We start from the raw sequence: 22,952 nt of genomic DNA, 5'->3' as shown, positions 1-22,952 counted from the left end.
TATGCTGGGACATGGGGATGACAGGTGGGAGAGGCTGAGGGCATGCGAGAAGCATAAGGGAAAGATGGTGAGGGACACTTTGGTGGGGCTGTATGGGCTCAGGGCAGCACGGAGATCTGGATGGAGGTTTATAGATTTATGGAGGTGGGGGAACATAATCTAAATTTACAGAGAGGGTTTGGGGAGGAGATTTAGAGGATCTTACTCTAGGGGATTGCTTGAAGGAGGGTGTAGAGTTTGGCCTGAGACTTCAGGGCTCCAGCATCAAGCAGCCAAGACCAGAAAGCAGGTCACAAATGGAAAAAGCTGGTGCTGGTGCTAAGATGGGAGGCTCGGGGACGCCGGGATCCCCAAAAAGGATAGCAGGGAGGGGAGAAAGCACACTCAGGGCTGAAGGAATTAAACACCGTGGGATGCGGAGGGGCTTTTCTGAGACACAGATCCACCAGGCTGGGGGAAAAACCCCCCGGGACCACAGAGCAGGGGCCAGGGAGGCGGGGAGGAGCGGGGCCGGGCCGCCAAGCCCCTCCCCACGGGGCCGGGGCCGCGGTAGAGGCGGGGGCGGCGGCGGAGGGAGAGCGGGGAAGGCGGCAAAGGGTTGCCCCGGCTCTCTGGGTGCGGAGTCGGGCGATCCGAAGTTTATTGCTGAAAAGAGAGGGGAAAAAAAAGGGAAAAATACTAATATTTAAAGAAGAGAATAAAATAAATACAAGAAGAATTATAGATAGATACAGAGAGAGAGAGGAAAAAAAAAAAAAAAAAAAAAAGGAAGAGCATCCCCCTGCAGCTGCCTCGGAGGGATGCGGCGGAGCGCGGCCGGCGGGACCCCCCGCTGCCCGGGCAACACCCGGGGCCGGAGCGGGGCTGAACCGTGAGTCCTCACCCCAGGAGGGCCGGACCGGGGCGGCGGGGACTCCTCCCGCCCTGCTCAACCTCCGCGCATCCTCCGGCGTCGCCGTGCCGAGCCGTGCCGGGCCGCTCGGTCCGAGCCGTGCCGAGTCGGTGTGAACCGAGCAGTGCCGAGCGGTTAGGATGAGGGGCATCCTCTACTTCTGCACGCTGATCCTCCTGGGTGAGTAACAACTTTCTGCCGGGGTTTGCTTGTCTACCTCCGGGTATGGGTGATCTCTCCCCTCCCGGTACCCCGGGAGCATCAGCCCGCTTTCTGTTGTGCTCTCTCTGAAGCCAAGCGCTGGATCTTTGCTACTGTCACTCCGGATAGTTCTGTTTGCCGCGGGAATGGCTAATTACAGAAGAGAATGAACGCACTTCTCGCTGGGGAAGAGGAGCTTGGAGGGAGGTGTTGGGTGGAAAAGGATTTAATACGGCGCCGGGTGGTGGAGGAGATGGAAAATGTCGAGGTTCGGTGCTGGAGGGTGATGGCAATACGTGAGCCTCAGCCCCGCACCTTGCGGAGCTGTGCAGCGGGTCTTCCCGCTGGTCCTTCCCAAAACTGGGTGCCCTCAGGGCTTTTTGCGCCGGCAGCTGCCTCCCTCTCCTCCCATGCGAGCTGTAAAACGGGTGGGAGATGCTGTCCCCCCTGGGATGCTGCTGTATCTGCTGGGATGCGGTCCGCAGCAGCCGTGCTTGGAGCGTCCCACTTATAACCCATATCTCTCCCGTGTGCCATGCTCGGGGGTCCCCGAGTCCCCTGAGCAGTTTCCGTGCGTCCGGCAGCGGGCAGCCACAGCTGGGAGCCGCATTGCTTTGGCTACAACCCCGACAGCTCCTCGTAGGGTGTGTTTCCCTCTTGCTCTGTGCTTCGTTGAGATGGCAAGCCCCCAAATGTGGGTTCAAATAAAGCAGAAAAGGCTGCAGAGAGGCAGGGGGTGGGATGTGCTGGTCCACTTCGAGTGGCTGTTGGGAAGAAGGGCTGGAAATGGCTGGAAGTGGTTGGGACATCCTGGTTGACCTGTGTGTACCCCAAGCATCCCCGTTCTCATCCCACGTCCTGGGTGAAAACCACAGTAGGGTTTTTTTTTTTTTTTTTTGGCTCAATGAAGATGGCTTTGTCAGAGCTCCAGGTGACTCCTCGTGCTCGCTTTCCCTGTCACTAGATGTCACCAGCAGCAACCCATGCAAGTCACACCAGGCAGTGGGAGGTTTCGACTCCCAAGAGCAGCTGTCTCCAGCCCTGGAGCAGTTCACTCCGCGGGTTTGGGGTGTGGACAGGACCCAGATTGGTTCAGCTCCTGATTTGCAGGGACTGGAGCTGAGATGGGGAAGGTCTCAGGCTGCCACAGAGGTGGAAATCTCTTCTGTGAGGCTCGTGGGGCATCTGGGTGGGAGGTCAGGTCTCCGCATGAGCTCTTTTCCATGTGGTTCAGATTGAGTGGGTAACTGATTGAGTGCCTGATTGACTGGCCGGTGGGCTGATTGATTTTCTGTAGAGAAAGCTGAGTTAAAGAAAAGAGCTTCTGCAAATGGCCAGAGCTCTCCATTGTCAGCAATGCAATTGGGATTAGTGGGCAGGATTTAAGGATGCACTCATCATCTCACATCCAGACCAGAGCAAAACCATCAGATAGTATTCACCTTCTGATCTCAGGGACTCCAGAAGGACCTTTCCACCTCTGGACTAGCACTGGACTCTTGCAGGCTCAGTGCCATCTAAGCAGATGCCATCCCAAGCCTTCCATCTGCTTTATAGATGTTTCCTGGATGTTTGTGTTATGGATGGACAAGAGCAGCTTGTTCAGATGTGGAGATATCTGCCATGGGGATCGGGACTGCTGAGGTGCTGGGCTGGTGATGGAACCTCTGCAGCTCCAAGCACAGCACTATCCAGCTTTCAGTATCCTGCAAACCATGAGGGCTGCAGTGGGAATGCTCCCTTTTTGTGTGTCCCCCCCCTGTCTTGGGATGATGCAGGGTGGAGGAGGCAGGGCTGGAAGCAATTAGATTCTCTGGAGTGGGACCAGGCAGAATCGCCATCATTCATCAAAGATGGAGATCTCCTGCTGTCACTTCGTACCCAGCTCCCCACTGGCACAAGCATGCAGGGGAAACCAGACAAAAGAAAAGAAATAATAATAAAGTTGAAGAGATTTTTACTTTCTCAGCTGCTTTTCATCCAGATCAGCTCCCTGATCTGTCTCACCAGCAGCCACAAGGATACCAGTACCAGTAGCAAGGAAAATGTAAGACCACGCCACTGGGGACAGGGCCATAGTTTGTGGGCATTCACTGCTGACTCGGTGTCCCCTAATACTTGCTTGTATCTGTGGCACTGGTTAGAAATCCCACCCACAGAATACTGGTCGGATATATTCAGGTAACTGTGGAAGGTTTTATGAAGAGTGAATCTAGTGGTTGGCAATCCTACCCTTGGTAGTGGGGTTGGAACTCAATGATCTATGAGATCCTTTCCAACCCAAACCATTCTACTGTGTATAGATATATATTCTATGATAAAATCCACCCTTCTGAAAGCACTGACATCATTAAATACAAAGAATGTCATTAATTTTATGAAGATGTTAGACAATACCTCTGACCAGCTCCCAAAACATTGCCCATCCCTTATGCAGCAATGGATAATTGGGATGGAGGGTGGGATCCCAAATGGCATCTGGGATGTCTTCCTCTGACAACAGCTGAGTTTACCTGGGAAGTTTTATGGCTCAGGGTAGTTAGCATCGTTCCTGGCATATGTTAACCACATCCTGTTCACAGATGTGATCAAACACGAGATCATCTGGTGGATTTTCACCCGTTTTGAGAGCACATATCCCATGGGGAGAGAAAAAATCTCAACAAAAATGCACCTGTGTGCACAAGAGAGGGAAACGCTTCCTAAATTAGTGCCTTTGTCAGCTCTGACAGGAGCAATGCATTATTTGCATCCATAAGAATGGGATATTTATGCCTCTTTATCGGCACGGGGAAGAAACAAAACTTCTCTCTCCATGGTGCAAATTCCTCTGCAAGGAGATTGCTGCACCCAGAACATATTTATTTGTTTTCCAGAGCTCTGGGCCCTAAAAAAAAAATAATTACTCCTGGGTAAAAGTTAGTAATAGTTAAGTCTAATAATTAGTGTGAATTACTGTGAGCAGAGCTTTATCTTGTTTTGGGAAAAAGAAATGCCTTCTCTGCTCTCCTGGTAGTTTTCACAGAAGGTCCCAATTGTGCCTGAAATTCTCTTAATCATTTCTGCATGAGTTTCGTTCACTTTTATAATTTTGCATTTGGTCATTTTTAAGTATGACTTTAATTGTGGTTGAAGCCAGTCACGTTTCAATGAAAAAATATTGCAACTAAGACATCTGTGTTTTTTTTTCCCTTCAGTGGGCTTCATTTTCCTTTTGTTCTTTAAAAGAAAATGGACCCCTTTCTTCTCGGCCTGAAGGTGGAAGAGAACAAATTCTAAGGGAGTTCTGCTAAAAATTAAAAATTAGAAGGGTATAGAATCATAAAATGACCAAGGTTGGGAAAGTTCTCTAAGATCACCAGTCCAACCCCAACCCATCACCACCATGACCACTAAACCATGTCCCTCGGTGCCACAAATATGCATTTCAAGGCACATTTCCTTGAAAGAAATAAAAAGAAAGCTTGTCCTTGTCAATCTTCAGTTCAGTCCTGTTCCAGTTTTTTTTCCCAAATACATCTGTCAAAATCCCCTCTGGTAACAACTTCTGACTTCAAGCCTGGCTGGGCTGATGCTGGGAGCTGTGTGTTGGTGAGTGGGGGAGCTGGGAAGCCGTGCCCATCACCCTGTATGGACAGCATTCAGCTCTTGTGGCTATCACAGCCTTAAAGGCTTAAATACAGGTGTGCTGGGATTGGGCTCCTGTTGTAATCGTATTTGAAAGTCAAGGCTAGGAGGATAATATTGAAGAGGTGGATGGGAAGTGGAACCACAGGTGGAGATTGGGTCCTAGAGATGGACCAGGAGGAAACATATCTTTGGTGTCACTGTGGGTGATTGCGTCCCAGCGTGTTCTCAAGCATCCATGTGTGTCCAGGAGGGGTTGTGGTGGTCAAGGTGATGGAGGACTTGGACTCGGTACTGTTGTATGGAGAGCAGGATGGCTGTGCAGAAGGTGGAACCACCATTTCTCCTGGGTAAGGAAATCCTGGGACTGCCCCAGGGAAGAAAAATGAGTGTGCAGAAAGAATAAGTCTCTTTTAAGGTCACGTTGCATTCAAATCACCTGTAGCTCCTCCAGGATTTTGGTCTAATTACAAGTAATGCCACAGCTGGCATCCTTTGAGCCGTAAAGGTTTTGATAGGTGTTCAGAAAGGTTGGTGTCTTCATGAGTATTTCCAAGCATCTTAGGTGAGCTATGCAGGTAGGAAGCTGCCATAGAATCATAGAATGGCTTGTGTTGGTAGGGACCTCAAAGATCATCTAGTTCCAACCCCCCTTTTGTGGGCAGGGTTGCCAACCACTAGATAGGCTGCCCTGGAACCCATCAAACTTGGCCTTGAATGCATCCCACAACTGAAGATCTGTCTTCAGGGCCTCAGAAATACCACATATTTCCCTGCTGCTGGGATTGGCATCTATGCAAGACATGGGATGTAGTCAGAGCCCAGTCATCTCAAGCCTTTTCTGGTCCATCTGACTGGAGCTGTTGGGGTAACTGGGATTTAGATGCCTGTGGATGCAGACTACAAAAACCTCTCTGAGCTGCTGCTCGACTGCCTGACTGTCCTCATGGGGAAAAAGTGTTTTCCTATATCCCATCGGACTAGATCTTTATTTCCCAGCTCAGGACTGCCTTGGCTGTATCCTGTCACTTATTTCTTTTCACCTCCCTTCATGCGAATCCCTGCTCTCGCTCCGCAGGCAGCTCCTTGCTGCACATGTTCCTCTTTCTATCCAAAGCCATCTGGGAAGCTGTTTGCATGAAAGATGCAGTCAAAACAGTTGTGCTGTTGTTCTGATTTATTGAACCCAACTGGTAAAACCTGTCTGTGATACCTGCCCTCTGCTGAGTGCTTTGACAGGGCAATTAGCAGTGCTCCCCATGTAACTGCTGACAGTTGCATGGGTCATTTTGACATGCAAGTGCAGGCAGTTGGTTTTAAGTTCATGGGTCCTGTTTATTGAGGAGAAAGGAACGGTTTTCTGGTGCTTCTTCCAAAAGTAGGATCAAGTTGCTCATCTTTCATGCATGGCTGGGTCCTGCCATCTGTTCTTGGTCCCCAGTGGGATGGCAATACGTTTTGGTTTTGGGGCTTTAAATAAGTCCAGATGCTAAAGGTCTGGGAGTTACGACGAGAGAAACCGTTCAGCTTTGTTTTTATTTTTCACCACCTCTGCTTCTTGTGCAAAGAGCAAAAGGGCATTGCTCAAGTCAAGTCTCAACACTGAAACTTCTGTCTGAGCAAACATATTGAGGGTGCACTCAATCCCCTCGTTTAGGTTTGTGCTTGAGGCTGCTTTGCAGGCTGCACTGTGAACATGTGTTTCAGGTCTCTTCTCCCTTGGAGGAGTTTAGCTGCTAATGGCTGTAAATCCCACGAGGAGCGGAGCTGTCTGTAGGAAGTGCTTGTCTGCAAGAGGAATGTGTTTGGGAGTCCAGGGCTGTGTGATCTGAGGTCTCTGGGACTCAGAGCTGAGCCGGGCATAGCAAATGCTCAGGACAGGTTCTGGAGGAACTCCAGGGCACAGAGAGAGCACAATCTCTGCAAAGTCATCAGGCTTTGCTTCAAGTTTTGCATCAAAGAAAGCTGGCTGATGCTTCTGCAGCAGCCACCTGGGAAATCCCATCATCCTTGATTAAACACAGCAAAGGAAACATAGGGCAGCTACAGCCTCATGGGAAAGAGCCTGTACTTGGATGACAGCTGTGAGTTTTTTGGAGCAAATCTGGTGTCTGGGCCACCACTCGTTCAGGATTCATGTGGTCCAGACCGTGAGAGTTTTACATAAGCAATCAAATCAATCTTAAAGGGTTTTGAGTTTCTCAACTCATTTTACTGTGGCAACCTTTATTGAATGCTTTGTCTTCTTTTTTCCTCCTGCTCATACTGGACCCTTCAATGGCAACTGATTCACAGTGTTTGCAACTTGTCTTTTCTTTCTGTCCACTGGTCACCAGCATCACCTGTTAGTGATCCAGTGTCCTGGAGCTCCAGACCAGCTCCCTGGATGCTGATTGTAGGCATATTTCCTTGACTTGCAGCCCACCTGCCCCTCCTCCCAGCCAAAAAGCTCAGACCTGCTTGGGGGGGCAGTCATAGAATAATAGAATATCCCAAGTTGGAAGGGATCCATAAGGATCATTGAGCCCAATACCTTGGGAAGCCAAGGGGAAACTCATAGCTGCTTGGAGCTACTTCTTTCTGTGACTTTGGATAAAAAGTTCTTAATAACAGGCTGAGTATTTCTTCTGAGGCTTTAACTTCCATGCGAGCAAAGAAAAATGCATCTCCCCATGACAGCCTTCACAGCAATCTCTCAGATATTATACAGCTCACTCCATTACCTGCAATCTGGAAATAGGTGGCAGAAGTCTGCTGTAGCACTGCATGTTTTTTCTTTTCTTGCTCTCTGTGTTTTCTTTTGATGTTCGCTGTGTACAGCACAAGGCACCTTAAAAAGGTGTCACAAGGCAACATAAATCCAAGCACACTGACTCTTCTGTAATAAAGGCTGCAGGTTAGGACGATGTGTTTGCCATCTCCTAATGGAGAGGGGAGCAAACCAAGATGCTGAATTATTAGACAGGGCTTAGAATGAATCAAAGCCATTTGACCTGTTTGTGTAAAACCTCAGACAAGGCTGAGTTTGCCCAAGTGTTTCCTCTGCACGGAGAGGAATTACACTCCTCCTCGCAAGGGTTGGCTGATTTATGCCCTGGATTTGACACATGAGTTATAGCAATTTCATGGTAGATCTCTTTTTTTTTTTCTTCTTTTTTCTTTTTTTTTTTTTTCCTTTTTTTCTTTTTCTTTTTTTTCCTTTGGTTTGTTTTGTTTCTTCCTTTTATAAGAGAACATAACCCAACGAGGCTGGAATGCCTTTGCTGAGCTTTCCTTCCAGTATGGGAAAAAGTGCTCAGGAGTCATTAAGATCACAGCCTACAGATACCCTAAATGTAATGGGAAGAGTTGCTCTCCTTGCAGGAAGAAGGGAGGAAATTGAGCTGTATATTAGGAATATATGGTTTGCTTTGAGCCAACATCTGATCACTTAAAGGAAGAAAGAAGAGCAGGTTCTCCTTTAGAAAATGGTAGGATCGCTTTGAGGCTTGTTGGGGTTTGTAGGCACGAACAAATCTTATTGCCATAACCTGTGCTGCCCAGAGAGCTTCTTGTTTTTCCCAGGTTCAAGTTTGTGCCATTTTTTGTGATAGTTCCCTAGTAACTGAAGGGAAACAGGAATGGAAATGACCTGAGACCCAGGTGAGCAGCCTTCTCATAGACCCAGCCTGTCTTTGGGGTTCTCTAGGGGAAAAGATAAAGAATTGCATTAACCTTGAAACTTAAGACTTCTCCCCATGGACTACAAGATGCAATAAAAAACAGAAGAGATGGACCAGAACTGATCTAGGACAAGAGGTAATGGCCTGAAGTTGTGTCAAGGGAGGGTCAGGTTGGATATTAGGAAACATTTCTTCTCCCAAAGAGTGGTCAGTCACTGGTACTGGATGCCCTGGGAATGGTGGGATCACAATCCATGGAGGTGTTCCAGAACCATTGAAATGTGTCACATAGAGACATGGTGGGGGCGGGTTGGGGTTGGACTTGATGATCTTAGAGGTTTTTTTTCCTACCTGAATGATTCTATGATTCTATGGTTCTGGTCTGGAGATGGAAGGAGAGGAGAAAAGGCTCTTTCAAGGCTGGAAAGGAGTTGGAGATGAACCTTAACAGGGGACCCAGGAGCTGAGAGGAGGAAAGTGTAAGTTTGTAAGGGTCTGAAAACAATTCTGGAACTGAGAAAGCCATAAGAGTTGGATTCCCCCCTCTGTGAATGGTGACACGAGTCATGCTGGGGAAGTGGAGAAGTGCATGTGAACTGACAGCTGGAGGACCCATCCATCTGCATGGAGTGCGGAGGCATACACATGGCATAAAGCACTTCCAAGTGATCACTCTCGTGGGAGTGATACGAGGAAATTTATCTCCCTCTGCTGATATTGCTTCACTCTTCCTCCTGCAGACCCAGGCAGGGCAATCCTTAATGTCTGCTGGAATGATTGTTGGTAATTAAGTGCCAGACTCAAGGGGGTCTGGGTCTCTAGTTGGGTTCCTTATATATAATTGTATTACCAATTAATTATGGATCATAATTGGTAGGACTATAGCAAAAATCACCGTCACCAACAAAGAAACAATCAAACAAACAAAGAAAACAACAACACAGAACCAAAGCAAACCAAAAACACTCTAGCAAATAACAAAGAGAAATTCAGTGGACTTCTGCTTAAGTTCCTAATCTGCAAGGCAAATGCTGTCCTCAGGAATTATGACATCCACTTCTGAGTGTCTCTCAGCATTTGAGAAACGATGCAAACTCACTGCAACTCAGTCTAAATGAGGGATATTTTTGGGGCAGACAAATTACCATGAGGCAGGAACAGGTGACAGAGTGGTGTTTGCCCTGGGACGTTGTGCAGAGTGGTTACCTACAAAGTGGGACTGAAATTCGTTGTATCAGAATCAATGTGACTTTCAGCAGCACCTGCTGCTCACACAGTCGACTGAGCTCTTATTTTGGCACTTCTGCAGCTGCTGGCTAATCTGCTCTGAAAATCTGCCTGCATCCCCTACATGGGGATCAGTGGTCCTGCTTTGAGTTGGGTTTAGAGATGTGCATGGCTAAAGAGAAGGAGATGAATTCAGTGATGTGCCATGGAGACAAGGGAGCAGCCCTGGGGTGCAAAAACTAAAAGCCTCTGATAGTCGAGCAGGCTGGAAAACAGAAAAAAAAAACCCTGGGATTTTGGTAAAATTTGGCTTTCAAACAACACTGACAAATCAGGAATAGCAGGAACTTCAATAAAAGATAGAGAACAGAAAATTAAATACTTACTGAGGGTAATTCCATCTGAAGAAAAATCAAAGAGTAAAATAACGTCTTGGGTGTGTCTGTTCTGTTTTACCTGCTTTTATTAAAAACAAACAAACAAAAAAAAAACAGCTTCCTGTTACACTGCTCCTTCTGGAGAGGCACTGGACATGGAGACAAATGGACCCTGTTTCTCATCTGTCACCTGCTCAGTTCCAGACATGGAAGGTTCCAGCAGAAAGCAGGTATGGGTTTCATCCTACCTGCTAATTCATCTGGAGCCTCTTTAGTCAACAGAGAGGGGCTGCTGGGTCCGGAGGAACATTTATCCTCTCTGCAGACCTGTATCAACTCCAGGAATTACAAGGAGAAACAAGATGACAGTTTTAATCCTTTTCCCTGAATGTTAGGTGCCCTAAGTTCATATGTAGCCCTCCTAAACCACCAAGGCTGATGTTCCTCAAGAGATGAGCTGGTGATGGGGGTGAGCAGCCAAGGAGCCAATCGAACCATTCTACGATTCTCTGATTCTCTGATTCTATGATTCTTCTCCCCAGAAGGCACTTGTAAACCACACGGTGTCCAGGAGCCTTTGGGGATGTTGAACTTTGATTTTCAAGCCCATTAAACTGCCAAATGTTCCCTGAAATGGTTTTGGCCAGGGCCAACTAGCCATCTCCTGGGCACGGGTCAGGATCCAGCATGAGCCAAGGCCCATTAGCAGCAGGTGGTTTGCATGTGGATGCTCTGTTTTGAAGGGGAAGAGATTTTAATAACATGGATGAGGCAGTTCTGGACCAGCATTTTGAGTTGTTTAATTACCTATCTTAGACCATCCTTTCCCTCCAGACACTGGTCATCTCTCAGCCCCATCCTACAGTTGCTGTTGAGCAAATGTGCTTCAAGCTTAATCTCAGCCCCACACATTCATCTTCCTTTCCGCTGTTTCCAGCTCAGAAGGCAGAACACTGTCAATGACATGAGATAATATAAAATAAATGATAGTGCTGCCTAATTTGATTGGGAACAGATAAATCCCCATTTCTAACACAAGCAGGTGCATGCAAACCCACATGCACACAGTGCTGGCGAGTGGCTGGGGATGTGCATGCACATATTAGAAGCTCCACAGCTCTATCAACTCTCAAGTATCCTCTCCATCACCAAAGTTTTCCTTGGCTTGCAGTTGCAGTTAGCATGACCTCATGAAAGATAAGGCACATGAGAGAAGTCTGAGGATTCTTGAATTATCCAGAGTTGAAAAGAGAAGAAAGACACAGGAGAGAACATGATCACACTCTATAAATACCTTCAAGGTAACAGTGCAAGGGGAGGGAGAGGATTAGTCACACTGCTTTAAGACAGGGAATGGGGGGAGAGAGCAACAGTGTGAAGCAGAGGAAGAAAAAAGTTTTAAGCTGAGCAAAATGTCTAAGCTATTTTTCTTTCTCATTTGTACTGGAAAAAGAAATTGAAGGGCTGTAGTTTGGGCCAAGCGTGAAGCTTGATGCAACCGTTTTTCAGGACATTTGGAGTTTTTGGCCATAAGGATTAAAGGGTACATCTACGTGTTGGATCTCTACATCCTAGGTGCATCCGTGAGCTAAACAAGAAAACTGTGTAACCTCCTAGTCAAAGACAGGTGAAGGTCCACCTCATTTGATTGACGGAGAAGGTTGGCCAAAGTTCCTTCACCACCTTTTTCCCTCCACCCCCCCCGTATCCTACATTCATACTGAAGGTATCATAGAAAAATGGTGCTGCTTGACCAAAGGTCTTCATAGTTGTGTGGTGGTGGCTCAGTGGTGGTTGAATCTGGGACAACCAAGAGGTTTGGCTAGCCTCCAAATCTTGTTAACGGGTGATGAGGTGGCTGCTGCTCCTCTCTAGTAAAGCAACCTTGCTTTTAGTGCCTCAGATCTGGCCCTTGTCCTCCTTGAAAATGGAGGTTGGAAAGGCAGGAGTTTGGATGCTGCTCCCTGATGGACTAGCTCCAAGACTGGCTTGGACAATCATTCTTATTGTCACCTTCTGTTATTCTGGGACTCAAAATTAAGCATTTTCCAAAAAATGCAGGTAGCTGCTGCCAAGATTCTTTCCTGTCTCCCCACGCAAGTGCCAAGAACTCCTTCTTCTCATAACAAATCAACAAGCCAAATATAGGTGTCCCTAGAGAAAAGCCTTCAGGCTAGTAAAAACCAACAAGTTGGTCCAATTAAAGGTAAACAAGTTAATTATGCTGTTCTTCAGCCTGTGGTTTCCTGAGTAAGTAAAGCTTGTAGATGTATCAATCATCCTGTCCACCTCAGCTGAACCCCCCAGCTAGGTTTTATACGTATTTGTACATGTATGTAGCATATCATTATGTAGATATATAGAGATATTTGATAGCAGTCTCCAAAGATGTTCAGTTCCCATGGATTGATGTGAAATCAACTGGAAAAAGAAGTGAGCTCCTCAAGTTGCCCATTGAGGGAGAAGTTGGTGAAATTCATGGCAGAAGAGGTGCATGTGCGTCCTGGTTTCAGCTGGGACAGTTTGTTTTCTTCATAATGTCTGGTTGTGTTGTGGTCTTAGGAGGAAAACAATGTTGATATGACACTGAGAGACTCCTTTCATACTGCTGCTTGTTTTATTTCCAGCTAAGCAGTAGGGTGCATGACACAGATCTGCATATTGCCAAAGAAATGACTTCCAGGGTTTGAGGTGAGTGTTGGGTGAGATTGGTGAGAGCCCAGCACCTGTTACCATAAAGGTAGTACATGCAGTTTGCAAATCCAGCGAGGGAAGGCAAACTGAAAGCTTCGTGTAGATCCAGGACTGCTCCTAGAAGGTAAAAGCAGCTGAGAAATGTCAAAGGGGAAGGATGGTTCTGTGGAAGCTAACCATGATGTAGTACCATAACTGTGGATGCTGATATGATGTGACTATAGAACGGTTTGAGTTGGCAAGGGACTCTTAATGCCATCTGGTCCCACTCCCCTTCAGTGAACAGGGACATCTACAGCTCCATCAGGTGCTCAGAGCCCCATGCAGCCTGACCTGAGTGTCCCCAGGAGCAGAGCATCCACCACCTCTCTGGGCAATTTCAATGCCCTGTACCTTTCTTTTGTACCAGCTGCACATTCTCAGGGAGGCTTCATTTTCCAGAGAGATGGATGTTAGGATGGAATTCTGCAGGAACCCCTTCAGGATGGATTTACTTGCCGTGGTGACCCATTGGTCATACCAAGGACACAAGGTGCAGAAGGTAACAAGTATTGATGCAGGGAAATGGAGAACATAGACTGACAGACTGCCCTCCCCTCTGCTCTTGTGTGGCCCCATCTGCAGTACTGTGTCCAGATTTGGAGCCCCCAGTACAAGAAAGACAGGGAGCTGTGGGAGAGGGTCCAGAGGAGAGCCATAAAGATAAGCAGAGGGCTGCAGCACTTCCCCTACAAAGACAGGCTGAGGGAGCTGGGCTTGTTCAGCCTGGAGAGGAGAAGGCTGCGGGGTGACCTCATTGCAGCCTTCAGTACCTAAAGGGAGCCTACAAACAGGAGGGGAATCAACTCTGTGAAAGGCTAGATAACAGGAGGACAAGGGGAAATGGTTTTAAATTGAGGGAGGGGAGATTTAGGTTGGATGTGAGGGGGAAGTTCTTTCCAGAGAGAGTGGTGAGGTGCTGGAACAGCTGCCCAGAGAGGCTGTGGATGCCCTGTCCGTCCCTGGAGGTGTTGAAGGCCAGGTTGTTTGGGGCCCTGGGCAGCCTGGGCTGGTATGAAATGTGGAGGTTGGTGGCCCTGCATGTAGCAGCGGGTTGGAGCTTCATGATCCTTGAGGTCCCTTCCAACCCCGGCCATTCTATGATTCTGTCATCTTCAGAGGATATATATGCCAAGCTGCAAAACGCTTTAGGGCAGGGAAAAGACCCCCAAGATGTTTCCTTGTTGGGCAAAGCATGACAACAGGGAACATGTAGTTGTAAGAGCTGGATCCTAACGGGTCCCTTCCACCTTGGAACATTCTATGATTCTATGATGTTCTGGCAGCCTCAGTACGCATTTCAGCACATGCCATGACTCTGCTTGCACCTCCCACGTGCTGCTCCACTCAGATATGACACACAGCGTCCTCGTTCTCCGTCATCTGACGTGTTGGGTGGCAAAGGTTAATGGCATGGCAAGCAATGGTCGATAGCTGTCAACTACAATAGTTATAGCGACAGCTTGAAGTGAGGAAGGGACAGGGATTAAGTGAATTGGCTGGTGCTTTTCTCCCCTCCTGTGCACATGATTTGTGTGCGCCCGTCTGAACCTCACTACTCATTGCCGTGGTCCCATGTGCTGCTGCCTTGCAAACCCAGGGCCTGATCTCAAGGCACAGAGGCACGCATCTGCCCCATAGCATGTTATACAGAAATCACCAGGTAAACCACCTGAAATGAAAGAAGAGAGTGGAAGGGAGAGAAGGCGAAAAAAAAATCCTTCATGGTGCTTTTGTTTTCTAACAATGTTGACATTATGTGGAGTAACCGAGTATAAAATCTGCCTATCGTTTGGGAGCAGTGTGCAGAAAAGATGCTATTATGTGAGCCTTTTATGCCTCTTTACCCTGTCTGGATCAGAGGAGATAAATGCGTAGATAGGAGCTAAGGCTCCTATCTTTATTTAAGCTGTCAGGTATCGCTACGTTATTTTATGCTGATTGTTATAGAAAGCCTCCACAAAGAGATATATGTTTCTATATTCCCCCATGTTTGCTATTTTAATCTATAATTTAATAATAGAAGAGATGTATTTCCCTATATTATTTTTATTTGTAGTGTCAGTGCTCTTATTTTTCAAATAAACATTCGCAGACAGAAAGCACTTAAAATATGCACATAATCAATCTTCTCTGTTCTCTTTTGGGTTCCCTTTTGACTATTATTGCAGTCATACTTTAATTTACACACAAACACTGAAATATTTTTAGTACAAGACGGGTTCCCCATTGGGATGGCAGACTTGCAGTGAGCACATACATGCGGATCCATGACTGTGGTAACATTCAAACGTGTTCACATCTGAAGTTACATTCATACAGGCATGAAATGGCTACACATTGGTAGATGTGAAATAGTCAATAGGGCCAGGGCTGTTATCCAGTCTGGTACTGGCCAATTTCATTTGGTGGTACAGATACAACCCAAGCTGCCATCAGAAGTGATAGGCTCACCTTCGTTTCCCCCGAAAACGCTTTCCATTTCTTTCCAGTGCTTCCCAATGGAGGTAACAATTTCTCAGCTATTTCTCAGTGCAATTAGGGCACTCTGAGGCCCAATTTACAATCGAAATAACAGCCAGCAGCTATATGGAGCAGAAAACTTTGCATAGGTGGGCCCATGTTTGTTGTCCTGCTTTTTCATTAAAAACAATAGGACAGATTTTATCTTCCTTTCTCCTGGCTGGTCTGCTGTTGGCTTTCCCTGTATGTACCCTCATGCAGAGTATACACCAATCCATGTGTTCACACCTAGACGACAAGGGCACCCAGAGACCATTTGCATGGGTCAGCACACATAAAGGCAAGCACTTTTGACATTAACCACTCTCAGATACTTGGCTTTCCATGTTCATCATGAGCAAGTGCAGTTCTGAAGCAGGCACTTCAGAATGTAAACTCAGTGCTTAAAGAAGGGATTTCTGGAAAAGTATATGATTGAGTCATCAAAGAGGAAGGAAAACACCGGTGCAGAATACTGAAACGTTGGGACCAGGAGGGACGATGAAGGGATACCATTTTGGGTAAATAACCAAAAGTGCACCATTGCTAATCACAAAGCATTCAGAGGACACTTGCATGTAAAATGAGATTATTATCAGATGATCTAGCCACAAGAACTTGGACAACATCTTGCAAAATATTGAGATTTCTACATGACATTAGGGCACTGACCTTCTCAGAGTTGTCTTAAGAGGAGGTAGGTTCATGAACTCCTGTGAGTCAAACCAGATATTCGGTGTATGAATTTGCTTCAGTTGAGCCCAGAACCATGAATTCTCTGCAGATTGCTTTTTTTGTGGCTGTTGTAACCTCACCTGCTGGAAACAAAGTCAGATGGCTTCAGGCAACACTGTAGGACCACTGATAATTGAGGAAAGCAAAGGAGCTTATGAGCTAGCTTTGTCTCAGGTTTAACAAAGCTGCTTGAAAACATTTCCTCTCACTTCTTTCCTCTGCAGAAAACGAGTCCTTCCTCTGAAGCCAATAAGAGTCACTTGTCTTTTAGAAGAAAGTATCTGCTTTCAACCATAACTATTTAAAAAAATATAATAATCTTTAACAACCTCAAAATTTTCAGTGAACAGATAGCACATCTTGGGAATCACAGTTTGATTGAGTTGAGGGGGTAGCCAGGCTAGGCTGTATGACCAGACCACATCTCCTGAGGTGTGAGATGAATGCTTGCTATGCAAAAGTCTGACTAAGGAGCCTGGCCTTCAGAAGAGAAGGGCAACCAGAGCTGTTTGAACAATTCCCAGGCAGCAACCTGGCAGCATTTCAGATTTAAAATAGACAATTAGTGGAAGTAGTTTCAGTCTCGATTATTTTCCTCTTATGGCAGAAGAAGAATCTGCAGAAAAGTGGGACGGCTTCTTTCTCAGTGTGTTGAAATCGTATCAGAAGTGGAAGGAGTAAATGAGGGAATCCCAGCATTGGCCCAACACCTCCTACTCCTGCACATCAGAGCCCTGTGCTATCCAGCACCCACCTCTGTTGAGCATCTTTGCACTCCTGGTGCAGTAGGAGTCACAAGGGCTGTCAGCAGCTTTTTCACTCTCTCTGGTCTAAAAACAGCCCCTAATTTCCAAGCTGTAGGAGTTACGTATGTAATAATAGGAAAATCAAACAGCTGTATGAGAGTTTCCTTCTGCTCACGTGTAAAATGTGCTGAGAATCTGGAAGGGAAAATTACAAGAAAAAGCAGGCAGGAGTCATCGAGTCTTACACAGATGTGTCTCTGTCTACTGAAATTCTTGTTCCTTGGGTCAATATTTCCATGTTTAAGCCTCATGTTGTGCTACTGGTGTCAGGTCAGCAGGGCTGCAGGATGCTCCTTGACCTCCATCACTCCTTGTGGTAGCAATGGGAGGGCTGTTGATGGTAAAGCACAGGAAACCTTGTTCATAGAAGGACAGAGAGCACGAAGACTGCCTGCTGATTCCTTCATGCTGTGGTCAAAGCAAGGAACAAAGTGAAGTTGGAAAGGATCGCTTTGTCCTCTCCCCACTGATCCATAACTGGCATTTAGAATGGTAAGATTCACAAACCACCTTTTCCAGCACATTATCCAAGTCCTACAAGAACCCATAGTGCAAACTATCATGTAGATGCCCCATCCCTGCAGGCATTCAAGGCCAGGCTGGATGTGGCTCTGGGCAGCCTGGTCTGGTGGTTGACGACCCTGCACATAGCAGAGGGTTGGAACCAGATGATCACTGTGGCCTTTTCCAGGCCATTCTATGATTCTGTGATTCTATGATTCTATAAACAGAAGATCCTTGCAAATCCCCTATACTTGGTGACTGTTCCTACACACCTTGCAACCCACAGTCTCCAACAGCACACACCGATGACCTGATCCTCTGATGAAAAATGTGTGTCCTTATGTGTATATTTTCTTCCTACACAGAGAGAAAACATGTGCCATTTGGTTCCACGTGGAAGCTGAATCAAAAGCTTATGGGAGGGAGCAATTCAGCTTGGTCCCACTTTGATCTCCTGTCCTTCTCCACCCTTGGCAGCTCATGACAGCCAATTGCTACCAATGGCTGTGTCACAGGCCCTGCAGGCCACCTGTGCCCACACAGTCAGCTGAAGTGAACCTCGGTGTTCAGGTCTAATCAGCAGGTTTGCAGAGAAAATGAGATTTTTTTTCTTCCTGGCTGACTTCCATCAGCAGCAGCTCCAGCTCTCCAAGGCACATCTCAATTAATTAATAGAGTCAAACTTTGTTAGAAACAATCGTTGGCCAGAAACTAGCCAGTCCCAAGTTCTTTTCTTTGCTTTTCTCTTTGTTGTTTCTCCCTGATGCTTTCTTCCCTCCTGCCTTTCTCAGCAGTGAAGCGTGTCCTGACAAAGCCTAATGCAGAGAGTGGGATCTTCATCAGTTCAACCTTTTTTCCAGCCCATTCAAAGCTGTGCTGGAGTACTTTCCCAAGCAGACCTCAGCACAGAAGCTGTGCAGTCAACTGAGGGCAGGCTGCAGTGTATTACAATACAGAAGATCTTCTGTCACTTCAAACTTGACATTATCCCCTCCAGTTTGGTGATTCCATGATTTATGGAATGACAGGAAGCTGTTTCTTTGACCCAGTGACCCAGAAAGCTTCTGGGACAGAAATGCTGAAGGAAAGATCTCTCTAGACAGTTTGGTCTGAAAGTTTCTGAGGCTTGTAGAAAAGGAAGGGAGGAAGGGAGGAAGGAAGGAAGGAAGGAAGGAAGGAAGAAAGGAAGAAGGAAGGAAGGAAGGAAGGAAGGAAGGAAGGAAGGAAGGAAGGAAGGAAGGAAGGAAGGAAGGAAGGGAGGAAGGAAAAAAAGGGGAGGAAGGAAAAAAGAGGGGAGGAAGGAAGGAAGAAGGAAGGAAGGAAGGAAGGAAGGAAGGAAGGAAGGAAGGAAGGAAGGAAGGAAGGAAGGAAGGAAGGAAGGAAGGAAAAGGAGGAGGGGTGGGGAGGGGGGGGAAAGAGAGGGGAAGGGGGGGGAAGAGAAGGGAAGGAGAAAGGGAAGGAGAAAGGAAAGGAAAGGAAGAAAGGGAGGAATAAAAGAAGGTTCACAGGAGGAGCAGTGGATATGCTGAAGCTGAGGATGGGGAAGGGGCTGAGACACCCCAAACCCAGACACACAGCTCACAGGAGCTCTGGCTGCCTCTGAGCCTGGAAAATAAGGCTGCAGACAATAGAGATGTGGAATGGAGCTCACCCTCAGCATAGATCAATCATGTCCAAACCCAGGCTCATCCCTACTGAAACAGCAGTGGCACAGCAGGAGCAGAGGTTGCTTCACTTCTGCAGGTAAATGAGAGATGTTCTCTAGGGCTGTCAGAGAAGCACTTTTCATCAGCCTCAAATTATTATTATTATTTTCTTTTAACATGAATGCAAATACGTCAGCTTTTCTAGGTGGCTTCATTAACTACTCAGCACATCACTCAGAACCTTGTAATACTTGTCAAGTACCAACAGCCCTGTTCCATGATTGTGAAGTCTGAATTCCTCTATCTCATGACAGAAAACCAGTTTAGGGGAGGATTAAAAAAAACATATATCCAAAAGATAACAGCAATTTTTCTTCTTCTTTGCAGTCACTTAATAACAGGGCAGATACTTGCTGGAGTCACAGCAGCTTGCACCCAGTGTAATTCATTGCTATATCATGGTGATATAGGTAAAAATTTTGAACCATCCTTGTTTTTATTTTTTTTTTAGGTTCATGTTGAAAAAACAAAGTGGAGAAATATCTCATCCCCTCTGTCTGTGGGAAGATGAATCTCTTATATTCCCCATTTTGCCTCTTGAATGCCAAGGAGGGAAGCAAGAAAAGTGTTACAGGGTTGTTACTAAAAGTGATCAAACTTAAAAAACAAACTGATGGCAATAGAAAATCCTTTTGCTAAACACGCTGCTGATTTGTCTGTGTATTTTTAGAAATGTAGCAGAGTGTTTCTTGGAACCTCTGTACAAACCGTTCCATTCCCCAGGAATTTTACCCCTCCTCTGAAACATCATTAATTAAGATGCAGAGCTCTTGGATTGAGTCTGAAAGAGGGCCGCTAAGATGATCAGAGGACTGGAGCACCTCTCCTGTGAGGAAGGCTGAGGGAACTGGGCTTGTTTAGCTTGGAGAAGAGAATTCTTTGGGGAGACCTCACTGTGGCCTTCCAATTCTTGAAGGGAGAGTATGAACAGGAGGGGGAACGGCTGTTTATGAGGGTGGATGGTGATAGGACAAGGGGAATGGTTTTAAACTGAGACAGGAGAGGTTTAGGTTGGATATCAGGAGGAAGTTTTTCACCCAAAGGGTGGTGAAGCACTGGAACAGGTTGCCCAAGGAGGTTGTGGATGCCCCATCCCTGCAGGCATTCAAGGCCAGGCTGGATGTGGCTCTGGGCAGTCTGGGCTGCTGGTTGGTGACCCTGCACATAGCAGGGGCTGATCATTGTGGTCCTTTTCAACCCAGGCCATTCTATGATTCTATGTTCTATGATTATATGCTTCTATGATCATCATATAGATTCTCACCACTGTTAAAAAGTGTTTGCAGAATGGAACATGAGCAAGAAATAAAGACAGCCCTTCCATTGCCTTTGGGATGCGTAAAAGCCTCCCTTGTGCTGATTCCTTTCAAGGTATTTCCAGGATGACTGCTTCTCCAGCTGCCTTCTCCTCTTGGCTGCATGCCACCAGAAAGACCTCCTTTAAACTCCTCAAAATATGGGAGGATTCAATACATTTCCTGAACAACTGAAGTGTGAAGAGGTGGTTTCCACAACTCCTTTGAGGCCTTGGAGCTCCATTGAGAGATTTTTCAACATCCTGCAAGAAAACACGGCTGAAGAGGCAGTTTTGAGGAAGGGAAAGCTCTGAGCAGCTACATTTCAAGACGGAACAGAGAAACATAGCTCAGAGATGATGAGAGAGGACCAAAGTCATTGCTTCAGATGTGCGTGGGAAAGAATACAACAACCCATGTGCAGGGAGAGGGAGTGTTAAGGGTTTTTTAGCAGCTGTGTCTGACTAAAAGGCCTGAGTCTTGGTCTTCAGCTGTACAAAAATCGAGATGCAGGCTCTCAAGTCTTTGATGCTTTAATTCATGATGAAGGCTGGGTACTCCAAAAAACTTATAGCCTGATCTGGCAAAAGAAATGAAGATCTGAGATGCTAATTAAGCCACACTCGCTGTTTTGTTGCTAATAAAGCCATGAAAACTTCAGAAAGCTCAGTCCAAACTTTACATTTGTTGCTGAGGTGGTGTTTGGCAGCTGAAGCAGATCTGGCTGCAGCGATGCATTATCAGCCTTCACAGAGCCGTGCCTACCTCCCAGAGGCTGTGAGCCCCCTGCTCCCCATAGGGATGGAGAGTTGGCCCTGGTGACCCTGATCCAATGCAAACATGCCTTTAGAGATATTCAGAGCATGTGTTTATAGATGAAATGTTCTTTGTGTGCTTGTTGGTAGCAGAGCACAATGAATGGGAGAGCACATTGCCAGCTTTAAAAAGTTTGGGAGCCATCACAGAATCACAGAATTGTCAAGGTTGAGAAAGAGCTCTGTTATCCCCAAGACCAACCCCAGTCCATCCCCATCATGCCCACTGTCCATGTCCCTCAGTGCCACATCTCTGTGGTTTTTGGACACCTCCAGGGACAATTACTCCCCCACTTCCATGGCCAACCTGTTTCAATGCTTGACCTCTCTTTGGGAGAAGAAATCTGATATCCAAACTGATCCTCCCCTATAAGACGTATATGAAAAAACGAGAGGAAGTCACATAGAGCTTGAACCATTGCAACATCCATTTGGTTGCACAGGGAGAGCAGCAGCCACCAAGACCAGATCCTGGTAGATGGATAGAACCCCTCTGAAGGGTTCCTCCAGTCCTGATGCCATTCCAGTGCTTCATTCCCTCTTTCATTGAATCATAGAATGGCCTGAGTTGAAAAGGACATCAAAGATCATCTAGTTTCAACACCCCTGCCACGGGCAGGGTAGCCAACCAACTCTTTGGTGCTGCCAGTCTTGCAGAGCTCCTATTTGCTGCATTAGATTACTGATGTTCCTTTGATGGAACAGCCGTATTCACAGAAGAGTAGAGTCACTAAGGTTGGACCTCTAAGCTCATCCAGTCCAACCATCCACCCATCACCTATATTTCCCCACTAAACCACGTCCCTCAGTACGACACCACGTGTATCAGACACTTTTTGTCTCTCAGTCCTAAAGAAAACAGATGATTCTTTTTTCTTTTAGAAGCAGTCTAGCGGAGTGAAGATGGATTATTCCAAATCAATTAAAATAGCCATGTAAAATTTCAGCACAAAATTTAACAAGGTCGTAAGTTTTTCTTTTACAACCCATAGCTACTCATCAAAGCCCCAAAGAGCAAAGGAAACCTCGCATTCTCCTGACTCACCCACTGCACTGTGATTATAAGAACCGTATCTTTTAATGCAGGACCGGAGGCGGGAGCCTCTGGCTTTATGGTTTTTCTTTGCTTGTGTTTAGACCTTAATGTGAGGATATTTTATCCTTTGAGCCTGAAATAATTTGCAGTATTCCTCACGCGGCCCCGAAAATACTTTGTTTGAGAAGTGCTGCCGTGCATATTTCCTTGCAGACTACTGCTAAAGGAGGTTTTTATCTGCTCTGTAAGCAAAGATAGGGACTTTGGTTAGCAGAGGCAATCCATGCAAAACCCAATTGCTGCGTGTGCAAACTGAGCTGTAATGACGGTTATAGCTATTGCAGGGCAGGAGCAGGAGCAGCTCAGGGAGCTTCAGGTTGGGTAGAGAAACAAATGAGCTGAAAGCAGGGATTTTACACCCAGCCTCGAGATGGAAAGAAAACATGAATCAAGGCAGAGCACAGAAAATAACGGGGGGAGATGGGCACGGGCTGTGTGTGGGGGACACCATGGAGACCGGGTGTCTTCCATCCATTTCTGAGCATGGAAAACACCATCCCTTGGTGTAAAAATAGGAACTCTTCACACTCTTTTAATAGCAAGGAAACGCTGAGAGAAGCCACTGTTTTCAAGGTTATGCCCAGGGGGCCTGTCAGAGTGTATTTAATGCAGATTTTCTCAGCCATCCCGAGACTAGGAACGTGATGGGGTTTGAAAGGAAGAAGAGCATTCCTCTAATCCAGCAGAAGGGAAAACCTTTTTGATGCTGCCAGTCCTGCTGCTTCAGGGGCTGCAGCTCCAGGATGCCCAGTCTGGGTGGCAAAAGGATCTCCT

The 22,952-nt window shown here is 46.6% G+C and overlaps 1 protein-coding gene across 2 annotated transcripts in view; it reads left to right on the top strand.

Moving 5' to 3' along the window:
• Positions 1 to 534: 534 nt before the first annotated feature.
• The window catches only part of GFRA4 (GDNF family receptor alpha 4), a 70,160-nt gene continuing 47,742 nt past the window's right edge, over positions 535 to 22,952 (top strand). Inside the window, exon 1 of one of the 2 annotated variants that reach the window (XM_085223757.1) lies at positions 535 to 1,072. In XM_085223757.1, coding sequence (XP_085079883.1) covers positions 1,033 to 1,072 — 40 coding nt within the window. In that variant the 5' untranslated portion in view covers positions 535 to 1,032. The remainder of the gene's footprint in view (positions 1,073 to 22,952) is intronic. The other variant, XM_010710569.3, reaches the window with a different exon arrangement.

This window comes from Meleagris gallopavo, chromosome 4, assembly GCF_905368555.1.
Source record: "Meleagris gallopavo chromosome 4, MGAL_WU_HG_1.1, whole genome shotgun sequence".
NCBI lineage: Eukaryota > Metazoa > Chordata > Aves > Galliformes > Phasianidae > Meleagris > Meleagris gallopavo.
The sequence above is the reverse complement of the archived record's forward strand: the minus strand, read 5'-3'. Positions and strand labels throughout refer to the sequence as shown.